The 22,532-nt window shown below is 46.2% G+C and overlaps 1 protein-coding gene across 3 annotated transcripts in view; it reads left to right on the top strand.

The window, feature by feature from the left end:
- The window catches only part of hnf1a (HNF1 homeobox a), a 272,346-nt gene that overhangs the window by 89,796 nt on the left and 160,018 nt on the right, over positions 1-22,532 (top strand). For all 3 annotated transcript variants that reach the window (XM_038791553.1, XM_038791567.1, XM_038791560.1), the window contains exon 4: positions 7,226-7,461. In XM_038791553.1, coding sequence (XP_038647481.1) covers positions 7,226-7,461 — 236 coding nt within the window. The remainder of the gene's footprint in view (positions 1-7,225; positions 7,462-22,532) is intronic.

Here is a 22,532-nt window from a genome sequence, read left to right as displayed (position 1 = left end):
GGTCAGGAAATGAGGAGATAGATCAGTCATCATACGAGTTCCTAATTGCCATTTAGTTGGAAATCTTCCTTCTTTTTAGGCAGGCCATCAGGATCAAAGAAGATTTGCTTCCACTCCGGTTCAATGGTTTGTGAGATGATTGCTAAACCCATTGCGTGATCTGCAGACTCTGCCACATAAGACCATAAGACATTGGAGCAGCGGTAGGAAATTTCGCCCATCGAGTCTCCTCTGATATTAAAGGCATCATAACTGATTGTAGTGATAATCGTCAACTCCCCTTTCCCCTACCCTTCACATACCCCTTGATTTCCTTACTGATTAAAAATCTGTCTATCTCAGCCTTGAACATACTTAACAACCCAGCTTCTACAGCTCTCTGTGGTAAAGAATTCCACAGATTCACTCCCCTCTGAGGAAGAAATTCCTCCTCATCTCTGTCTTAAATGGGCGATCCTTTAATCTGAGATTATGCCCTCTGGTCCTCGACTCTTCCACAAGGGGACACAACCTCTCAGCATAGAACCATAGAATTCCTACAGTGCAGAAGAAGCCCATCGAGTCTGCACCGACCTACTGAAAGGGCACCCTACCTAGGCCCACTCCCCCACCCTATCCCTGTAACCACATAACCCCACCTAACCTGTACATCCATGGACACTAAGGGGCAATTTTGGATGGCCAATCCACCTAACCTGCACCGTTTTGGACTGGAATGAAACTGGAGCACCTGGAGGAAACCCACACAGACATGGGGGGATGTGCAACTCCACAGACAGTCACCCAAGGCTGGGGAGCCCTGTGAGGCAGCGGTGCCAACCACTGTGCTACCGTGCCACATCCACTCTGTCAAGCCCCCTGAAAATCTTTTATGTCTCAATAAGGTGGCCTTTCATTCTTCTAAACTCCAAAGTGTACAGGCCCAACCTACACAACCTCTCATAAGAAAGTCCCTCCATACCCAGGATCAACCTAGTGAACTGTCTCTGGACTGGCTCCAATGGCAGTATGTTGGGTGGTTGCTGCAGTCTCTCTGATGCCTCGACTTCGACGCTGCTTCTTCCCGACAAAGTCTCTTGTATGTGTTTGGTGCTTTCCCGGTGCTTCCCTGGATAAATCTTCTCCATTTTGGTCGGTCGCATGCCATTAGAAAACACCACACTGAGTGAGCCTGAATGGATGGCTGGCGAATAGGCATTCAATGTTGATTGAATGGCGGAGCAGACATGATAGGCGTGAGCGGCCTAATTCAGCCCCTATGTCTTATGGTATTATGTAAGCTAAATCTGAAGCAGCTGCATCTAAAAGTGACACATAATGGGGTCACATGCTGTGTACATTTGCAAAAGTAATGCAACAAGCTTTGTTAAGCTCCCTTCATGTTTGCACATGTATCAGTCAACCAGACTGGATGTCTCTCATGTGTACATGATTCTCCAGTCACTAACGCGGGTTGGTTGTATTCCATCGAGTTTCATCACATGACCTCCCACCTCCAACCACTCCAGCCAGTCGAACCGCTCTTTATCCCATTTCCACTGTTTTCGCACCAAATAAACAAAAGAAAGTAAGTAAAGCGTACAATTGTTTTTAATGCCCCTATGATTTTATTTCCTGGATGGTGCCCAGGAGATTAATTTTTAACTCTTGAGGCTCCCGGGCATTGTTGAAGTGTTGGTAATCATTGCATATCATAGAATCATAGAATGCCTAAGGTGCAGAAAGAGGCCATTTGGCCCAACAAATCTGCACCCACCCTCTGAAAGAGCATCCTATCTCGGGCCACTCCCCTACCCTTTCTCCGCAGCCCCACCCAACCTGCACATTTTTGGACACTAAGGGACAATTTAGCATGGCCAATCCACCTAACCTGCACATTTTTGGACCGTGGGAGGAGACCGGAGGAACCAGAGGAAACTCATTCAGACACGGGAAGAATGTGCAAACTGCACAGTCGCCCAAGGCTGGACTTGAACCTGGGACCCTGGCGCTGTGAAGCTGCAGTGTTACCCATTGTGCCAACATGCTACCCTACTGTGTCACCGTGCCACCCTTGATCCAGTAAAAAGTGAAATGCTGTTTCCTTAGACCTTGGTAGCCTGGCAAAATTCTTAGCATGTTTGGATAATGCAGATCACCTCAGTCACTGGTTCTATTTCATGTCTTCACACCACCTTCATAAGGATATCGTGGCACTTCAGTTTGATATAATAAGAGGAATGGGATAAATGACTTGAGCTATTAACAGAACATATGTTTTCACTGTAAATGCTAAGCTTAGCTAGCTCCTTGTTGTCATACAAAAATAATAAACAGTTTGCAACTGCGGTCATTAACTGATGTAAGCATTTTTTCTTACATAGTTGTTGCTCTTTTTCCTAATCCTCATAAACTATGGTCTCGCGAATCCTCTTCAAACAAGCAAAATTCAATTTCAAAAAGACCTTCCAATCAACCCACATGTTACTCAATCTCATGAAATGCTTAGTGCTGATTTTAAGGCCTATCAGCGGTGTAAAATAGGCAGAGGTGAAAATGAAATGAAAATCGCTTATTGTCACAAGCAGGCTTCAAATGAAGTTACTGCGAAAAGCCCCTAGTTGCCACATTCCAGCTCCTGTTGGGGGAGGCTGGTACGGAAATTGAACCCGCGCTGCTGGCCTGCCTTGGTCTGCTTCAAAGCCAGCAATTTAGCCCTGTGCTAAACCACAGAAGTGGATTATTTTCTTTTTATATTCCATTGTGGAAAGATATCAGATGGCTGATCTGTTGTCGCTTACCTTCTGCCACCACCAAAAGTTTGAGTCAGAATTGAGTTCCAATGGGTTCTCTCTGCACTCCAACACTGGGGTGCCCCTTGGCCCCTCCTATTTCTCATTGACATACTGCCCTTGGTGACATCACCTGAAGATATGGCATCAGGTTCCACGTATCCATTGATGCTCCACCTCGCCAACATCACTCTTGACCCCTTCACTGCCTTTGACTGGTCAAGCTGTCTCTCTGTCATCAAGGTGTAATGATGAGAAATGTGCTCCAATTAAATATTGGAATAATCAAATCCATTGGGCGAGATTTTACACCCCCCTCCCCACCCACGGTGTGTTTTACGGCGACAGAGGCAACCTGCCATTGGTCAGTGGCAGGATCTTCTGACCCTGCTGCTATGAATGGGGTTTTCCGTTGTTGACACCCTCCACCGCCGGGAAACCCATGGCGGGGTCTTGCCATCGGCGGGAATAGATGCTCCTACCCACGGGAATGGCAGGAAAATCCCAACCATTGTCTTTTGGCCTTTGCCATAATCTCCATTCCCTAGCAAACGGCTCCCCGCACGTATCCCTGCCCCAACCTCAGACTGCTGTCGTAGGCTGAAGCAGGCTGACTGAAACCTTCAAATCTTAATTGATCCTGAGCTGAGCTTTAAACCACATTCTGTCCATCACCAATCTTGTAAACATGAAGTCATCCAAAACTCGTCAGTTTGCATCCAAACTCTCAAAGAGAAACCTGTTTGCCCATCACCCCGTGTTTGCCAAACTACATTTTGGGGCCTAGTCAGGCAACACCTCGATTTGAAAATTCTAAAAATTGTTTTGAAATATTTTTACGGCCTCATTCTTTCCCTATTTTTGTAACTTCCTTCAAGCCCAGAGCCCTCTGCATGTCTCCAATCTTGGGCATCCTTGGTTTAAATTGCTCCACCATTGACGGCTGTGCCATTGGCTATCAAGGCCTTGATCCCTGGAACTGCTCTGGCTGCTGTTGTTTTCCCCTGATAGGCCATCTCCCCCCCTCGAACTGCTCTGGCTGCTGTTGCTTTCCCCTGATAGGCCATCTCCCCCCCGGAACTGCTCTGGCTGCTGTTGTTTTCCCCTGATAGGCCATCTCCACCCCCCCCCCCAACTGTATCCATACGGTATACTTGTTAGAGAGGGGGACAGCCACACGGGATTCCTGCACTGACTGCCTGCCCTTTCTAGTGGTCACCCATCTGTCTGCCTGAACCTTGGGTGTTACCACATCACTAAAACTTCTGTCTATGACGCTTTCTGCCACCTTCATGCTCCTAATTGCATCCAACTGCTGCTCCAACCTATCCATGCAATCCGTGAGGAGCAGCAATTGGATGCATTCCTGCAGATATAGTCATCCGAGATGCTGGAAGTGTCACGTATCTCCCTAACTCCCACATCTCACAAGTGAAGCACTTAACCTCGCTGACCGACGTTTCTATCACCAATTAAATTATTTAAGAAAATTTATTAAAATGTTCACTTCACTTATCGCTGCAGATACAAAGCAAAAAGGGCAACTCCTCCCACTCTGCACCGAGTTACCAACTTTCAATCTCACTCTGGCTGCCTCACTCAGGCTAATTCCTTCTTGAAATTGCACAACCTTTTGGCCTCAACTACTTTCTGTGGTAGTGAATTCCACAGGTTCACCACTCTCTGGGTGAAGAAAATTCTCCTCACCTCAGACCCTTATCTAGTCCAAAGTCCAGGTTTGGTGGATTGGCCATGATAAATTGCCCTTCATGTCCAAAAAAAGGTTAGTTAGGGTTACTGGGTTATGGGGATACGGTAGCGGCATGGGCCTAAGTAGGGTGCTCTTTCCAAAAGCTGGTGCAGACTCAATGGGCCGAATGGCCTCCTTCTGCACTGTAAATTCTATGTTCTATGTACTCTTCCTCGAACCTCTTTATCCCTCTACCTTTCTCTCTTCCTTTACAACACCCCTTTACAGTTTGAAAGTGCCTTGCAATATTTTGTAACTTTAAAGGTGCCGTTTAAATGCAAGTTTGTTGTTGTTGCTTGTGCCACCGGGACCTATCTTCAGAAAGACTAATTATTACAACAATTGACTGAACCCAGCCAGAGTGTGATTTAAATTTTTTTTGAGAAGATAGTAGCTTTGTAAAAGCACATATTTGGTGGGGAACATACAAATTTGGAACAGGAGTAGGCTATTCGGCCCATCAAGCCTACTCCGCCATTTAATAAAATCATGGCTGATTTGATTGTGGTCTCAACTCCATACTCCATCTACCCTCAATAACCTTTGACTCCCTTGTTAGTCAAGAATCTAATTACCTTTGTCTTAAAAATATTCAATGACCCTGTCCCATGCTTTCTGGGTAAGAGAGTTCCAAAGATTCATGAACATCTGAGAGAAAAAAATTCCCCTCATCTCTGTCTTAAGTGGGAGATCCCCTATGTTTAAACTGGGTCCCCTAGTTCTGGTCTCTCCCACAAGGGGACATTTCCTTTCAGTATCCACCCTGTCAAATCTCCTCAGGATTGTATATCTTTCAATAAGATCACCTCTCATTCTTCTAAACTCCAATTGGTATCGGCCCAGTCTGTACAACCTTTCTTTATAAGATAAACTCCGGTTTCCAGGTATCAGTCAAGTGAACGTTCAGTGAACTGCTTCTAATCCTTTGCTATTTAGTTTTTAACCTGGCAAAGGTGTGATGAATATTGAAGTTGTTAGAAATTATATTTTCTATCTGTTGCAGTAGTGTTTTTAAAAGCCTGGGTTAAAGTATATATTTATTGCAGGAATGTTATTAAAGAAATAAAAACAGAAAATACTGGACAATCTCAGAGGCCTGACAGCATCTGTGGAAAATAAAAGGGAGTGAATGTTTTGGGTCTGGCTGACACTTTGTCAAAGCTATTATTAAAGAACTTATGTTAAGGTATTCAGACTGTATGTCTGCTAAATCTGTAATTAAGGAGTCTTAAAAGGCGAGTTCATGATTGATTCCGACTGCTTCCTTGGTTACAGATAAAGGGCTCATGGGATATTGTTATGATTGCTAGAGATTCCCTGGAGAGTAGCTAATTTGTGAGAGGTTGTATTTAGTCCTAGCCAAGCAGATCATGTGACATCATGGTGGGATACAGATGATGAAATTAATGGGAGCAGCCAGGTCTGTCTGTACGTTGGATGTACCATAGGCTTTGAGTCTGACAAGGCAGATGGATTTTAGGTCGAACACCAGTTTTGCCAAATGCTGCTAGATTGAGCAGATGTGTACCGAACCTGCTCTTGAAAAGAACTCTCTTCGAAGGTTTCCACAACTAAGCAAGAAATCTGCTTGTCAGCTTTATTTATAAGTGGCATTTGAACTGAATTGCTTAATTGGAATCAGTAGCAGGTATAGATAGCATGTTTAAATTTTCCCATGTGTTTACGAATTGTTTAACAGATAATTGTAAAACCTTGGGTGGAATTCTCCGATCGCCGACACCGAAATTAGGATCACCAATTGGCCAGAGAATCCCCATTTATGCAGAAATCGGGGGACGGCGCCGTTTTTATGATGCTCAGCCCCATCAAAAATGGACGTCACCTGAGGCCCTCCCTGACACTCCTCCCCGATGGGCCGAGGTCCCGGCGGCGTGGAACACTATGCTATTTTTTTTTCGCTGACCCCTCTTGGCGGCTGCAGACTGTGTCCAACGGCGCCACAGTCGGGGGGGGGGGGGGGGGGGGGGCAGCCATGCCGCTGGCTGGGGAGGCTTCAGCGAGGGCTGGGGGGACTGGTGGGGGGTGGCAAGGGGGTTACTGGGGGTCATTATTTGGCAAGCCGGGTCTGCCCCCCGCTGGCGCCATGTTGCACGGCACGGCCACCGTCATGCGCATGTGCGGCCACGGACCCGGCCATTCTCCAGCTGCTTTACCTGGCGTGGCTGCTAGTCCTCCCAACAGTCCCAGAATCGGTGCAGCTGTTGAGCCATTTTTTCTGCTGTAAAACGCTCCTGTTCCCACGCTGGCGGCATCACCAGTTAGTCCGGAAATCGGAGAGTCCAGCCCCTTTTCTTTGATGCTAATCTGGTTAATTATGTGTTTCAGTTAAAGTTTGTTTTAATATAAAAGATAGCTATTGGTCAGAGTTATCTCCTGGGGTGAAGTATCCTTTCCTCACAGTTTTACAAATTTACAAGAATTGTTTGGGGTTTTGTCCAGTGTCCAAAGAAATGTTGGGGCTTGGCCGGTATCCTACCAAGAGGAATGAATGCTTATTATGATAAGAGCTAAAAATAACTTACTTGACCCAAAGCAGAAGTTTTCTGTCAATGGGTATTCATAGTACGAATTTGGAAATGGTGAAAAGAATCCGTCCCGCATAAATTTTCCTTGGATATTTCCAGACAAACTGATTTAAAAATGGACTCCTGCTCTTTCACGTTTATTATCTTGTTTATTGCAGAGCAGAGTGCATACAGCGAGGGGTTTCCCCATCCCAGGCCCATGGGCTGGGCTCTAACCTGGTTACCGAGGTGCGGGTGTACAACTGGTTTGCGAACCGAAGGAAGGAAGAGGCGTTCCGACACAAGTTGGCGATGGATGCATACGGCACTCAACAACCCCACACAGTAACCCCTGTGACACCCCATAATAACTCACCCATGCAGCCAAGTGCATTGTCACCCAATAAATTACACGGTAAGGCTCCACCTGTTCACTATTTTTGATTTTGACAGTGTAATGGAACAGTGTTTAAGAAAACCAATGTGGGAGATTCAATTTAAATTTGACCTCCGATTGAGTTGACTGCAAGTTAAAAGGCAAATACTAAAGGTCAAATTTTTAGGCAACATCCTGACATCTTAGTCACTGTTGCACTGTGCACTTGAATGAATATCAAGGGCGGGATTATCCGTGCCGGAATCACGCTGGGCGTGGGGGCGGGGAATGGGCGTCAAACCCGCGATTGGGTCCGACACCACTCCCGCGATTCTCCGGTTGCCGGCGAGTGCCCACCGGCGTGGTTCTCTCATGGTTCCACCCGGCGGGCACTCGGCGGGGTGGCTGCGCACACAGTCTGCGCCCGTCCTTGTCGGGGGATCCTTCACTGGGGGGGGGGGGGGGGGGGGGGCACCACCAGGACGGCCAAGGTTCCAATTGGGGGCCACCGATCAGCGGGCGGGAGCCTATGTTGTCTGTGCCAGTCCGCAGTGTGGTTCAGCCATGTTGCGCGGGGCGGTCGACCAAGGCCACCACCGTGCGCATGCATGGATCCCCGACCGGAAGTACATGGCCCTGTATCGGCAGCTGGAGCTGCAGGGAGCACTCCGGGGCCTTGCTGGCCCTCTGGAAATCTCAGAATCACCCTGGACTTAATCCAGGTAAATCCAGAGTGATTAGCGCGCATTTATCCTCAGGCATGGGGACATAGCCCCGTTACTGGAGAATTCCGCCCCAAATCTCCAAATTATAGTCTTACGGGGTAATAGCATCAAATGCATTCAGGTTATCCTCCATTCATGTTCCATTAACAGTCTATTGACGCATTGTGAAAAGGTACAGTTCACTTGACCCTATGAAACGGTTTGAAACTATTCTTGTGCATAATAATAATAATCTTTTATTGTCGCAAGTATGAAGTTACTGTGAAAAGCCCCTAGTCGCCACATTCCAACGCCTGTTCAGGGAAACTGGTACAGGAATTGAACCCGCGCTGCTGCCTTGTTCTGCATCATAAACCAGCTGTCTAGCCCACTGAGCTAAACCAGTCCTAATGACAACCAGCTCCACATGCAGCTACCAGCTGATCCATCTGATGGTTGAAATTCCCCCGTGCACTATTTTCAATGTTTGCTTCCAAATTCTGCTGTGATAAACTAATCATTAATTAGCCTGTTTAAATCAAGTGGATTTAAAACTTGTCAGTGACAATAAAGCAATGCACACAGGAATTCCATTGGCAAGATGTCAGTCAGTGTGCGAAAAATATTGCACAGTGGAATTAAAGACTGCAGAGGAGAAACTGCAGATAGATATATGTATTGGTCTTGAGCCATAGCCATCACACTTTAGATATCACATATTGTTGCACATGCAAATTTCTGCTGCGCCTATTTTTAAAAGGTAATTTCCTTGTGATCCCCTCTACATTCTAATTTATAATTCTGGTTTATCTAAGTTTGTTGGAAACCTTCCATTTGCAAGACATGATAATAGGCTCAGAGCTTTGGTGAGGTCAGATGGTTTTTGTTTGGTGAATTTCTTTTGATGGCTGAAGAAGTCAAATTTGGAAAGTCAAAGGGCGGGATTTACCTGACATAGCCGTCATGATTTCAGTATAACAACTCGCGCAGAAGTAACCTCAGGAAGGTACTGCAATGAGATCTCATGACTTTAAAGGGACACATTCAAGCTGTAATTCAGCAGCAAAATAATGGATCATGCCTTAGATTGTGTATAGTTCCATTTATAATCAAACTGACGTATGTGACAAACCAATAGGTTTGTGATAAGAAAATGCAGCAGATGACTTTGTGACTTTGTTTGAGCACCTATTGTACCGGAGACATTGGGCATGATTTAACGAGGAAAAAACAGAGTTTTGAGTGCGTGCAGCCCTGAGAACACCCTGCTATTAAACAAGATATTTTGGGGGCCTTAGTGAGGAGAGCTCTGCCGAGGCCGCACTTGCCTTCATTTCCTGCATTTAAATGCCACTCCGGTCTCTCGACCCCCCCCCCCCCCCCCCCAACGTCGCAACTTACCCATTAGGGGGTCCTCAAGCCTCCCCTCACCTCACCTCATAAGAGCAGCGCACCCCCCGGACCCGATTCCCAGCATGGGCAATCTGCCACCTGGGAACCAATCTGCCAGCCTGGCACCCTGACAGTGCCCCTGCCAGGCTGGCAGTGTCAAGGTGTCCGGGTGGCACGGGAGAGTCAGGGTACCACACTGCCCAGAGCACCATGTTATGGGCCAGGGGTTAGAGAACCCCAAAGTGTATCATGGAGTTCACCTGACCCACAACTTTTAATAGATTGTGGTATGGGGAGCACACGGCCCACTCTACAGGTGTGGTACAGCAGAAATAGAAAAGTATTTTTTGAAACAAAGCAATGTTTATTCTATGAACTCAAGTTAACCTTTTTAAAACAAACAGTGAATATCTTAGCAACCATTAATTCAAAGGTAACCCCCAAAGAATACAACACTAAGTAACCTGTATGCTGTCCTTTTACACCCAAAAGACTTAACAAACCTTTAAACAGGAGCACATCAGGGTTTACATTCAATACTGAAAACATTTATAATTACGAATTCGCCAAATGATTAAGAGAGCTCAACAATACATCTGCTTTGGCTGACTTCAGCTGCAACACACTGAAAAACGAAACCAAAAAGACAGACACACCCAAGCTTTACTCAAAGTGAAACTAAAAAGCAGAACCAGAGCTCAGCTCCACCCACACTCTGACATCACTGCAATAACATGAGCAGCTAACCATTTCTTAAAGCGACATTCTCATGACACCCACCACTGGGGGCCTCCGATCGCCCTTATGAGTGCCGATATGCCTGGTCCACGTTTGTGTGGGCCTGTGCTAAATGGCGTCATGCCAAGGTCGCCCAGACGGGGGCATTCGATCCCGTGCTTTGGGAGACTCCACCATAATCGTTTTCACGTGAAGTTAACAGCTTACTTAAATATGCAAATCTGGATACCACCAAGTGAGGGCAAGATCCAGATCTCATTAGACCTCACGAGGCGTTCCGAGCATCGTGAATACAGCCCAGCCGTTCAATCGTGCCCATTGGCCGAACTTTTCCATCTGTTCCCGCCGGTGAGGTCTTCCAAACCTGCTAATGTCTTCCTCCATAGTTGGGTTCCCCAGCAGGGGAGGATGCAAACAATGGGAAAACCCATTGGCAATGGTGGGTCTGGAACATCCCATGGCCGAGCAATGGCCAATGGCTGCAAGACAAGGCAGGCGGAGTGGGGGTAGAAAACCCCTCCCATTGTTAGCTTTTAAAGAGCTACATGTGTGGCAGAGGAGAAACAAACTAAACCCCTTTGTACCAGACTGTAAAAGTTTAGCCCTGGAAAGTGCGACTTGGCAGCTCATGTTCAACTGTTATTGCTTCATGGGGCCTGTCAACCGTGAGCAGCACTGCAGTGCTGACAGGCTGTTGTGCACTGATTTGACAACCAATTAATAACAATAATGCTTTTAAAGTCTTTTATCAATTACTTAGCAGCGTTGCCTAATGGTCACTAAAAATTTGAAGTAGGTCAGTAAATGATGGGTGAACAACTCTTAACTGTCATAATGTTCAAAGTTTTGGACTGCAGAATGTGTTAGATCAGCTATGGACCTCATTTATCGTAGGCCTACTTTTTTCCCGTCCTGTTCCTGGCTGGTAAGAGTGAGACTTTTGGCAGGGAGCAGTTTCCACTGCCTCTCTGACCCCCTCCAGGATTTCCCACAGGGACAGGACCAGAGTTAGAAGATTCTGATTCGATGATAATGGCAGAAATACATCATCCAGTATTTCTCACCATGAATACCTTACAGTGCCCTCCCTTTGAGCAATGTTGCAAAATGAATGAAATCGGAGCAGCTTTTGTTTTACATCTGGCCTGATTGGGGAGTGATGTAAAACGGACAGATGATCCGATGTAGACTCTTTTACGCTATTCATCCATGTCAAAATGCCAGAATATTACGTTGCTCGGAAGGGGGGGTACATCCCAACCTCATCACGCATCTTGCACAATATTGTGGTTGGTGGGCGCGCGTGAGAGTTGGAAACGCGCTTGCCGAGAATCAAGCAGGCAATTTAGCCTAATTTAAGGAGCCAATTGAACTCAATTTTACGTGGCCGGTCTGCTTTTACAGATAGTGGGCACGCTGATTGGCCAGGTGGCCTTACGTTTCAGCTGCAACCTCTGTTCAGGGTGGAATGAAATGCCTGGGCTGAAATGGTGTCTGGGGACTGAGGTTTGTGTCACAATTTATTTTTCACAGGTCTGCAGGCCCCCCGATATAGCAGACAGTCAGCGGGCATACGTTCAGGGGCTAGACCAGCCCCAGGAGGGAAGCCACCACAATAGCAGGGATGGCTAGCACGGGAGGACAGACAGCAAGGGTGGCCGCAGAGCACCTCTTGGCAGGGGAAGGGGCAGCCACAGGGACAGGGAAGGGGAATGCATACGGGGAGACGGGGAAAGGTGATACAGGGAGAGGGGTGGGGGGTGGGCAGGGGGAGAAAAGGAACACTAAAGAAACAGGACGGGAATAAAGGGTTGGTTTTCGGATTGGCTTCGGCAGGCAGGGAGCAGGCTGAGGAGACAATATGTTGCCACTTTGGAGGGTCCTTAAACAAAGAGAAACCTCGGAGTGTAGGGGCGCACCCACGTGGCGTACACATAGTTGGCAGCCATGTTTGGTGCCCCTGGACAAAGGGAAACCCCGGAACGCAGGAGCACAACCTCATGGTGAGAACGGTGACCGTAGCCATTTGGGACGGCCCCCTAACAAAGGGAAATCCCGGAGTGCAGGGGCGCTTCCACCAGGTACGTATGGCTGATCCCACAGGACCGGCGGGGGGGGTCAGAAACCCTCCCCACCAGGATTATCACCTGGAATGTCAGGCGACTTAACAGCCCAAGTCTTCGCCCACTTAAGAAGTTTGATAGCCGACATCGTCTTCCTGCAGGAGACACACCTGAGGGAGAAGGACCGACTGCGGGTAAGAAAGGGCTGGGTGGGACAGACATATCATTTGTGTGAAAGGATTAAGGCCAGGGGGTAGCAATACTGATTAGCAAAAGGATGAGGTTTAAAGCAACAAGGACAGTAATGGACCAAGGGGGATGGTACGACATGGTCAGCAGTGCCCTGGACAGGGCACCGGTAGTTCTGGTTAATGTGTACATGTCCAACCGGGACGACACAGACTTCATGAAAAAGACCATGGCGGAAAGTCCCCACATTGACACGCACCGAATGATCACGGGGCCAACTTCAACTGTGTACAGGACCCACCAACGTACCAATCGAACTCTAGATTGGGGAAGTCTTACCTTCAGTTCTGTGGAACTGAAAGCTTTCGTTAGGGGAGAGATTATAGCCTATATGGCTCGTAGAGACAGGGAAGAGAGGGAGGCCAGGCAACAACTGATCAACTCCATTCTGGAGATCGACAGAAAGTACTCCGAGGCCTCGACGGGGGCGTGGCGATGAAACGGTTCCTCAAAGGACAGGACATGCCAGTTGTGGGGGACAATAGGTGGGGGGCAACTGGAAGCACCAATAGGACTGGGAGAGATCACCGAGAACATCAGCTCCATGCAGGCGGGGAAGGCACTGGGACCCGACAGGTTCCCGCCGGACTTCTATAAAAGATTTCCACCAGCCCTGGCCCCACACTTATGGGAAATGTTCGCAGGCTCGTTAGCGAGGGTCACCCTGCCTCCAACGCTAACACAAGCCACAATATCACTGATACCCAAAAAAGACAAAGACCCGACGGAATGCGGATCATACAGACCCATTTTACTGTTCAACGTAGATGGGAAGATACTCGTGAAAGTCCTGGCCAAGGGATTGGAGGACTGTGTACCGGAGGTGGTCGCAGAGGACCAGACAGGCTTTGTTAAGGGTAGACAGCTAATTGCGAACATCAGGCGGCTGCTGAATGTTATAATGCCCCATCTAGGGTTACAACTCCAGAGGTGATCGTCTCCCTGGACGCAGAAAAGGCCTTCGACAGAGTCGAATGGAAGTACCTCAGTGAGGTACTGGAGTGGTTTGGGCTAGGGACGGGGTTCGCCTCATGGATGAAACTCCTATGCAACGGCCCCAAGGGGAGTGTTCAGACCAACACCACCAGCTCTGAATACTTCCAACTACACAAAGGCACAAGGCAGGGATGCCCACTGTTCCCGCTGCTGTTCGCCCTGGCAATCGAACCCCTCGCGATCGCTCTGCGAGACGTGAAATGCTGGAAGAGCAACAGGTGAGGAGACAGAGAGCACAGAGTGTCGGTCTATGCAGATGACCTGCTCCTCTATGTCTCGGACCCACAGAACGGCCTGAAAGCAATCATGCAGCTCCTGAAAGAGTTTGGAGCCTTTACGGGGGACAAACTCAACCTGTGCAAAAGTGAGGCATTTCCGGTGAAGCAGAACGGGGGAGGGACAGAACTGGAGGGACTACCATTCAAACTGGCCCAAAACATATTCCGCTACCTGGGGATCCAGATAGCCCATGACGGACACGGATCCACAAGTGGAATCTGACCAGTCTGATGGAGGAAGTTAAAAAGGACCTATAGAGATGCACTCCCCCTTTCCCTGGCAGGGAGGGTGTAGACGATCAAGATGAACTTACTTCCGAGGTTCCTCTTCCTGTTTAGATCCATACCAATCTTCATCCCCAAGGTCTTTTTCCATAAAGTAGACAAAATGATCATGGCGTTTGTGTGTGGGGGCTGGGGTAAGAACCGAAGGATCCCTAAGTCGACACTGCAAAAGAGCTGGAGGAGTCTTCCTGCAAGGAAACGACCCTCCGGACCCTCGCCACGGCAGCACATCCATCCCCCCCCCCCGGACAAAGTACACATCCTGCCCAGTGATGGTAGCCACACTCAATACAGGAGCCAAATGAGGTATTTCAGTTTAACCGGGATGTCCCCCATGGCCCCCATCTGCGGCGACCACAAATTCCCACCAACCATGCTCAACACCACGTTTAAAAAGGGAGATTCTAGCAGTTAGGTACTTTTACATAGGGGACAGCGGACAGCCTTGCGACCTTGGGCGAACTGATGGAAGGCCTGGCACTACCGGCAGGACAGGAACTCAGGCACCTCCAAATTAAACACTTTCTCCACAAGAAGATGGCAAAGTACTCCAAGGTCCACACTATTAGAGGAACCAATAAACGTGGACAGTAAAGAGGGAGGAAATTGTGGGAACATCTATGGACAGTTATTGGATAGGGCAAGATTACCACTGGACGAAGCCAGATGAAAATGGGAGGATAAACTGGGGATGGAAGTGAGGTGCGAAGCACTCAGTAGGGCCAACTTCACTGCTAGGCTAAGCCTCATGCAGTTCAAAGTGGTGCACAGAAACCACCTGACTAGAACCCGAATGAGCAAGTTCTTCCCGGAGGTAGAGGATAAACGCGAGGGGGCAGGGGGGCAGGCAGATGGGAGGAACACATGTAAAAATCTCTGTAAATATGAAACGACTTCATATATAAACACCACAGATTGAGCTGTTACTCTGTAAAAACTGGAAAATACCAATACAAATATTTAAAATAAAGACTTGTGCTGAGTCAGGCAAAGGCCCCACGAGGGTAAGCAAATTGGGGTCCTATCAGTTGGATCCCAAGTGTCTCAGAAACATCACTTTATAGACAATGAATTAGTCAGACCTGGCGTTACCACGTGGGTGATTATAAAATAAATTTTGTGCACAGTAAGGTGTCACAAACAACAGCTAGATCTGTTTGGATGTTGTATGAGGGAGGAACGTTGGCTGGAATGTCACCCTTCTCTCTGTTGAATCGTATTCTGAGATTTGGAACACCACCTGAGCCACTAAATATGCACTGGAGTGTCAGCTTAGTTATGAGCTTAAGTTCTGGAGTGGGCTTCTAACTCAGAGAGGCGAGACATGCAGTCACCATTAATGGAACTAAACTGGTGTTCAGAATGGCTCCTAAATTCCGCTCCTAGGTTAAGCTACCACTTGGTTCTACAGGTTTCCAAATAATGGATGTATTGGATGTTACTAATGTTTAAACTAATGTGTCAGGGGGATGGGAACCGATGCAGGAAGTTGGAAGGTAGTAAAACAGGGACAGAAGCAAAAGGAAGTAAGGGGGAAAGTGTAAGGCAGAGAAGCCATAGTCAAAAATCAAAAAGGGCGACAGAACATGGTACAGTGACTGAGGGGAGCTCAGTGAATAGGCCCAGTAATACTAAAAGGAATAAAACTGGAGATGTTAAGATTCAAAACAGAGGTAAAAAACCCAACATAAGTGTACTTTACCTGAATGCTCGTAGTATTCGGAATAAAGTAAATGAGTTGATGGCGTAAATCATCGTGAATGACTATGATTTAGTGGCCATTACTGAAACATGGTTAAAGGATGGTCACGACTGGGAGTTAAATATCCGAGGGTCTCAAACTATTCGGAAGGACAGAGTGGATGGTAAGGGAGGTGGTGTAGCTCTGTTATTTAAGGATGACATCTGGGCAATAGTAAGGGATGACATCGGTGCTATGGAGGATAAGTTTGAATCCATTAGGGTGGAAATCAGTAATAGTAAGGTGAAAAAGTCACTGATAGGAGTAGTCTATCGGCCACCAAATAGTAACGTTATGGTGGGGCAGGCAATAAACAAAGAAATAACTGATGCATGTAGAAATGGTACAGCAGTTATCATGGGGGATTTTAATCTACATGTCGATTGGTTTAACCAGGTCGGTCAAGGCAACCTTGAGGAGGAGTTTATAGAATGTATCTGCGATAGTTTCCGAGAACAGTATGCAATGGAACCTATGAGGGAACAAGCGGTTCTAGATCTTGTCCTGTGTAATGAGACAGGATTGATTCATGATCTCATAGTAAGGGATCCTCTCGGAAGGAGCAATCACAATATGGTGGAATTTAAAATACAGATGGAGGGTGAGAAGGTAAAATCAAATACTAGTGTTTTGTGTTTAAACAAAGGAGATTACAATGGGATGAGAGAAGAACTAGCCAAGGTAGACTGGGAGAAAATACTTTATCGTGGAACAATTGAGGAACAGTGGAGAACCTTCCAAGCGATTTTTCACAGTGCTCAGCAAAGGTTTATACCAACAAAAAGGAAGGACGGTAGAAAGAGGGAAAATCGACCGTGGATATCTAAGGAAATAAGGGAGAGTATCAAATTGAAGGAAAAAGCATACAAAGTGCCAAAGATTGGTGGGAGACTAGAGGACTGGGAAATCTTTAGGGAGCAACAGAAAGCTACTAAAAAAGCTATAAAGAAGAGTAAGATAGAGTATGAGAGTAAACTTGCTCAGAATATAAAAACAGACAGTAAAAGTTTCTACAAATATATAAAACAAAAAAGAGTGGCTAAGGTAAATATTGGTCCTTTAGAGGATGAGAATGGAGTTTTAATAATGGGAGATGAGGAAATGGCTGAGGAACTGAACAGGGTCGGTCTTCACAGTGGAAGACACAAATAACATGCCAGTGACTGATAGAAATGAGGCTATGACAGCTGAGGACCTTGAGAGGATTGTTATCACTAAGGAGGTAGTGATGGGCAAGCTAATGGGGCTAAAGGTAGACAAGTCTCCTGGCCCTGATAGAATGCATCCCAGAATGCTGAAAGAGATGGCTAGGGAAATTGCAAATGCACTAGTGATAATTTACCAAAATTCACTAGACTCTGGGGTGGTCCCGGTGGATTGGAAATTAGCAAACGTGACACCACTGTTTAAAAAAGGAGGTAGGCAGAGAGCAGGTAATTATAGGCCAGTGAGCTTAACTTCGGTAGTAGGGAAGATGCTGGAATCTATCATCAAGGAAGAAATAGCGAGGCATCTGGATAGAAATTGTCCCATTGGGCAGACGCAGCATGGGTTCATAAAGGGAAGGTCGTGCCTAGCTAATTTAGTGGAATTTTTTGAGGACATTACCAGTGCAGTAGATAACAGGGAGCCAATGGATGTGGTATATCTGGATTTCCAGAAAGCCTTTGACAAGGTGCCACACAAAAGGTCGCGGCATAAGATGAAGATGCATGGCATTAAGGGTAAAGTAGTAGCATGGATAGAGGATTGGTTAATTAATGGAAAACAAAGAGTGGGGATTAATGGGTGTTTCTCTGGTTGGCAATCAGTAGCTAGTGGTGTCCCTCGGGGATCCGTGTTGGGCCCACAATTGTTCACAATTTACATAGATGATTTGGAGTTGGGGACCAAGGGCAATGTCTCCAAGTTTTCAGATGACACTAAGATGAGTGGTAAAGCAAAAAGTGCAGAGGATACTGGAAGTCTGCAGAGGGATTTGGATAGGTTAAGTGAATGGTATATGGCAGATGGAATACAATGTTGACAAATGTGAGGTTATCCATTTTGGTAGGAATAACAGCAAACGGGATTATTATTTAAATGATAAAATATTAAAGCAGGCTGCTGTGCAGAGAGACCTGGGTGTGCTAGTGCATGAGTCACAGAAAGTTGGTTTACAGGTGCAACAGGTGATTAAGAAGGCAAATGGAATTTTGTCCTTCATTGCTAGAGGGATGGAGTTTAAGACTAGGGAGGTTATGCTGCAATTGTATAAGGTGTTAGTGAGGCCACACCTAGAGTATTGTGTTCAGTTTTGGTCTCCTTACTTGAGAAAGGACGTACTGGCACTGGAGGGTGTGCAGAGGAGATTCACTAGGTTAATCCCAGAGCTGAAGGGGTTGGATTACGAGGAGAGGTTGAGTAGACTGGGACTGTACTCGTTGGAATTTAGAAGGATGAGGGGGGATCTTATAGAAACATATAAAATTATGAAGGGAATAGATAGGATAGATGCGGGCAGGTTGTTTCCACTGGCGGGTGAAAGCAGAATTAGGGGGCATAGCCTCAAAATAAGGGGAAGTAGATTTAGGACTGAGTTTACGAAGAACTTCTTCACCCAAAGGGTTGTGAATCTATGGAATTCCTTGCCCAGTGAAGCAGTTGAGGCTCCTTCATTAAATGTTTTTAAGGTAAAGATAGATAGTTTTTTGAAGAATAAAGGGATTAAGGGTTATGGTGTTCGGGCCGGAAAGTGGAGCTGAGTCCACAAAAGATCAGCCTTGATCTTATTGAATGGCGGAGCAGGCTCGAGGGGCCAGATAGCCTACTCCTGCTCCTAGTTCTTATGTTCTTATGTTACACAAAAGAAAAACAGTTTCCTTATTTTACAAACTTCCTTCGCACTCCCATTATGAAGTGTTTCTCACAGGCATTTAAAAATATTTGATTCTGGGGTACCTACAGAAGACCAGAGTGAACCAGTAAAGACTAGAGGTGGAGTATTTGTCTATCATGTCTGCGTCTCTCATTTGGAACCGGCAGCAGATAATAACAATCTATTCGGTTCATAAACCTTCTCGCCCACCAGTGCCCTCCTCTTCCTTAGGCTAAATTTGCTTTGTAATTTATTGTAAACCTACATTAAACGGAAAGTGGATAGATGCCACTTCCTGTCTCTAATATACAGATTCTCTCCATCCATTATTGACCCCTGTTTATCAGCTCCTTATAATAATCATATCTCCTGGTCTGCACGCTTTCCAGAGATCTTAGCATGGTGCAGAATCACGCCACACCTGATTACACATCAATCCTAACATTTCCTGGGCATGCCTCATATTCCATATAGAATTTGTATGCAGCTGTTTGTGATTAATCATACATCCAATATTTGCATAATGCAATGAGCCATTTTCACAAGTAAAAACAACCGTTCTATCAACGGCTCAGATACGTCACATTATGACCAGAGAGAGCAGTAAATATATCCAAAGGAACTGCTGTTCGATTGGAGAGTTGGCAAACTTCCACATTTTGTCGGGAGCAGCTGGGAGAAAGAGGACAATGGCACAAAGTGAATTTCTCATTTGGAGAGCTGGAGCAAGCACGATGGGCCAAATGGCCTCCTTCAGCGCTGTGCTAATTCTGGTTATGTGAAATCATGGCTTATTTTTGTGAACTGTACTTTGGACACTCAATGTTATGCACTTCAGTAACTGAAGCCTACTCTATATAACAACCGATAGCCTTTTATGCTGGACATTTTAAACCTCTCTTATATCTAATGAGACACAATAGGAACATAAATTCCATCCAAGTCAAAACAAGCAGCAATTTGTTTTCAATTCAGTTCTGAATCTCCAGTTACCCTCTGCCAAGTCAGCTGTCATTCCAAATTGCTGAAATAAATTATTAGCTGCTGAACAATGTGAAAGATGCTGGGAGCCCTCCATCAGCTTTTAACTCTGGCCTTTTTGCAATAAAAAATTTCACTTACCGCAATGGCCTTCAAAACTCTCTTTTGATCCCAGCTGTAGTTTGTTTGGACTCATTCCTTTTTCCAGTTATCTTGACTCCTCTTTTGAAAGCATTTCCTGTCCGCACCTGGGCCACCCCCTGATACCTTACAGCAGTGGTCATGGACATTGTAAGATTTGACCAGGATTCCCGACAGGAGGACAGCAGAGTTGAGCTTGATGGTGCAGCCCTGTGATGTCCACAGAGACGCACTCCCAGGAAGAGGTTGCTGGATTTTCATTGTGGAGTGGAAACCTTAAATAGCTTCCTCTCCCTAACCTAGACTTACTGAGGCTAACTAGAATTCCAACTGCTTCTCTCGCTGAACTCGGCTAACAGCACATTCCAGACTGGGAATTGAATTCACGAACTTTTCTACACTTTATGGCTCAGAATGTGCTGAAACAGAATGTTACGTTAAAATTTATACCATTTTAAGTAAGATGTGATGCCCCTTTGCACCCCTTTGTATCTCTCCCCTCTCACCTTAAACCTATGCCCTCTAGTTCTAGACTCCCCAACCTTGGGAAAAGATGTTAACTATCGACCTTATCTGTGCCCCTCTTTATTTTATAGACCTCTATAAGATCACCCCTAAGCCTCCTACGCTCCAGGGAAAAATGTCTCAGTCTATCTAGCCTCTCTTTATAACTCAGCCATCAAGTCCCAGGAGCATCCTAGTAAATCTTTTCTCTTGAAGCTTTTACAGGATTTGCGGATCACTGGCTAGATCAGCATATATTGTCCATCTCTAATTGCCCTTGAGAAGGTGGTGGTGAGCTGCCTTGAACTGCTGCAATCCATGTGGTGTAGGTAAACTCAGAGCTGTTAGGGAAGGAGTTGTAGGATTTTGACCCAGTGACATTGAAGAATTGGAAATATAGTTCCAGTTCATGAAGGTGCGGTCCTCGAAACCTTGGAACTTTTTGACATCTATTTGTCAATAAATAGAAATCTCTAGGAAATAAACGTCTGCTAAACGTTCGATACAAAGGAAAGGAGAGTGAGTGTGACAATTCGAACATGTCTGGCTGGAGTTTGGCTCTTCAAAGCTCTTGATTAAGCCGGAACCAACCATGATAACAATTGAGTCAAGAACTTCTTAGCTATCAAATGTCCTTGCGCACAACACTGTAAACAAGTTCTACATATCCTCTGATTTAGCTAAGGTTTCTTTGCTGTGAAAAGCATTTACCGTTTAAAAATAATTCTTGAGTTCCACTTTTGCTCGGCTGAGTGAGCCAGTGAGTATTAGTGACAAGACCAAGAATGTTTTGATTCCTGATCAGTAATGTGTTAACAGATCTCAGCTCAGAAGGAAAAATATTGTGAATGCCGGCAGATGGAAATTATACTCAGCAGGTCAGGTAGCACCTGTGGAGATAGAAACAAACTAAATGTTTCAAGTTGATTTTAACAAAAAAATTAGTTCATGTCCCCCTTGAGGAGTCATTTAAGAGTCAACCAGATTGCTGTGGATCTGGAGTCACCTGTAGGCCAGACCAGGCAAGGATGGCAGATTTCATTCCCTAAAGGACAGTAGTGAACCAGATGGGTTTTTACAACGGTTTCATGGAAATCATTAGAATTTAAATCCAGATTTTTATTCACTTCAAATTTCATTGAACCAGTGTTCCCAGAGTATCGTCCTGAGTCTCTGGATTGACTAGGCCACCGTCTTCCCCCTTTCATTGGAAGTGTAAATGTTTGAAAACAAGTACAGAGCCAGGGAAAGGGTGGGGAGGGGAGGATGAGGACAAAAGGGAAAGTCTGATAGGGCAGAAAGTGGCAGAGGTGAAATAACAATAAAGGAATGATGGTACAAGCAGAAAGGGATGATAATGGTACAAGGAAAGAAACAGAAGATGGAATTAGAGGAGGTGTGTATGGCAAAAGCAGAAGCATTTTTAAAATTCATTGATGGGACACGGGCATCACAGACTGTGCCACATTTACTGCCCATCCCTAATTTTCCTTGAGCGGGCAGGAAAGAGGGCGGCATGGCGGCACAGTGGTTAGCACTGTTGCTTCACAGCGCCATGGACCCGAGTTCAATTCCCGGCTTGGGTGACTGTGCGGAGTCTGCACGTTCTCCCCGTGTGTGCGTGGGTTTCCTCCGGGTGCTCCAGTTTCCTCCCACTGTCCAAAGATGTGCAGGTTAGGTGGATTGGTCACGCTAAATTGCCCTTGGAGACCAAACGTTAGGTGAGGTTGCTGGGGAAGTGTGGGCTTAGGTAGAGTGCTCTTTCAGGGGCCTTGGTAGACCTGATGGACCAAATGGACCAGATGGACCTTCTGCACTGTTAATTCTATGAACGTTGCTGTTGGTCTGGAGTCACATGTAGGCCAGACCAGGTAAGGATGGCAGAGTTCCTTCCCTAAGGGAGATTTTTAAAAAAAAATTTAGATTACCCAATTATTTTTTCCAATTAAGGGAATCCACCTACCCTGCACATCTTTGGGTTGTGGGGGCGAAATCCACGCAGACACGGGGAGAATGTGCAAACTCCACACAGACAGTGACCCAGAGCTCGGATTGAACCTGGGACCTCGGCCATGAGGCAGCAGTGCTAACCACTAGGCCACCTTGCTGCCCGTCCTAAAGGATATTATTGAACCAGGCGGGTATTTACAACAATGGGTTTCATGGTCATCATTAGACTTT

The sequence above is a fragment of the Scyliorhinus canicula genome, chromosome 1 (genome assembly GCF_902713615.1).
Source record: "Scyliorhinus canicula chromosome 1, sScyCan1.1, whole genome shotgun sequence".
Taxonomy (NCBI): domain Eukaryota; kingdom Metazoa; phylum Chordata; class Chondrichthyes; order Carcharhiniformes; family Scyliorhinidae; genus Scyliorhinus; species Scyliorhinus canicula.
This window is presented reverse-complemented; position numbering and strand designations above follow the sequence as displayed.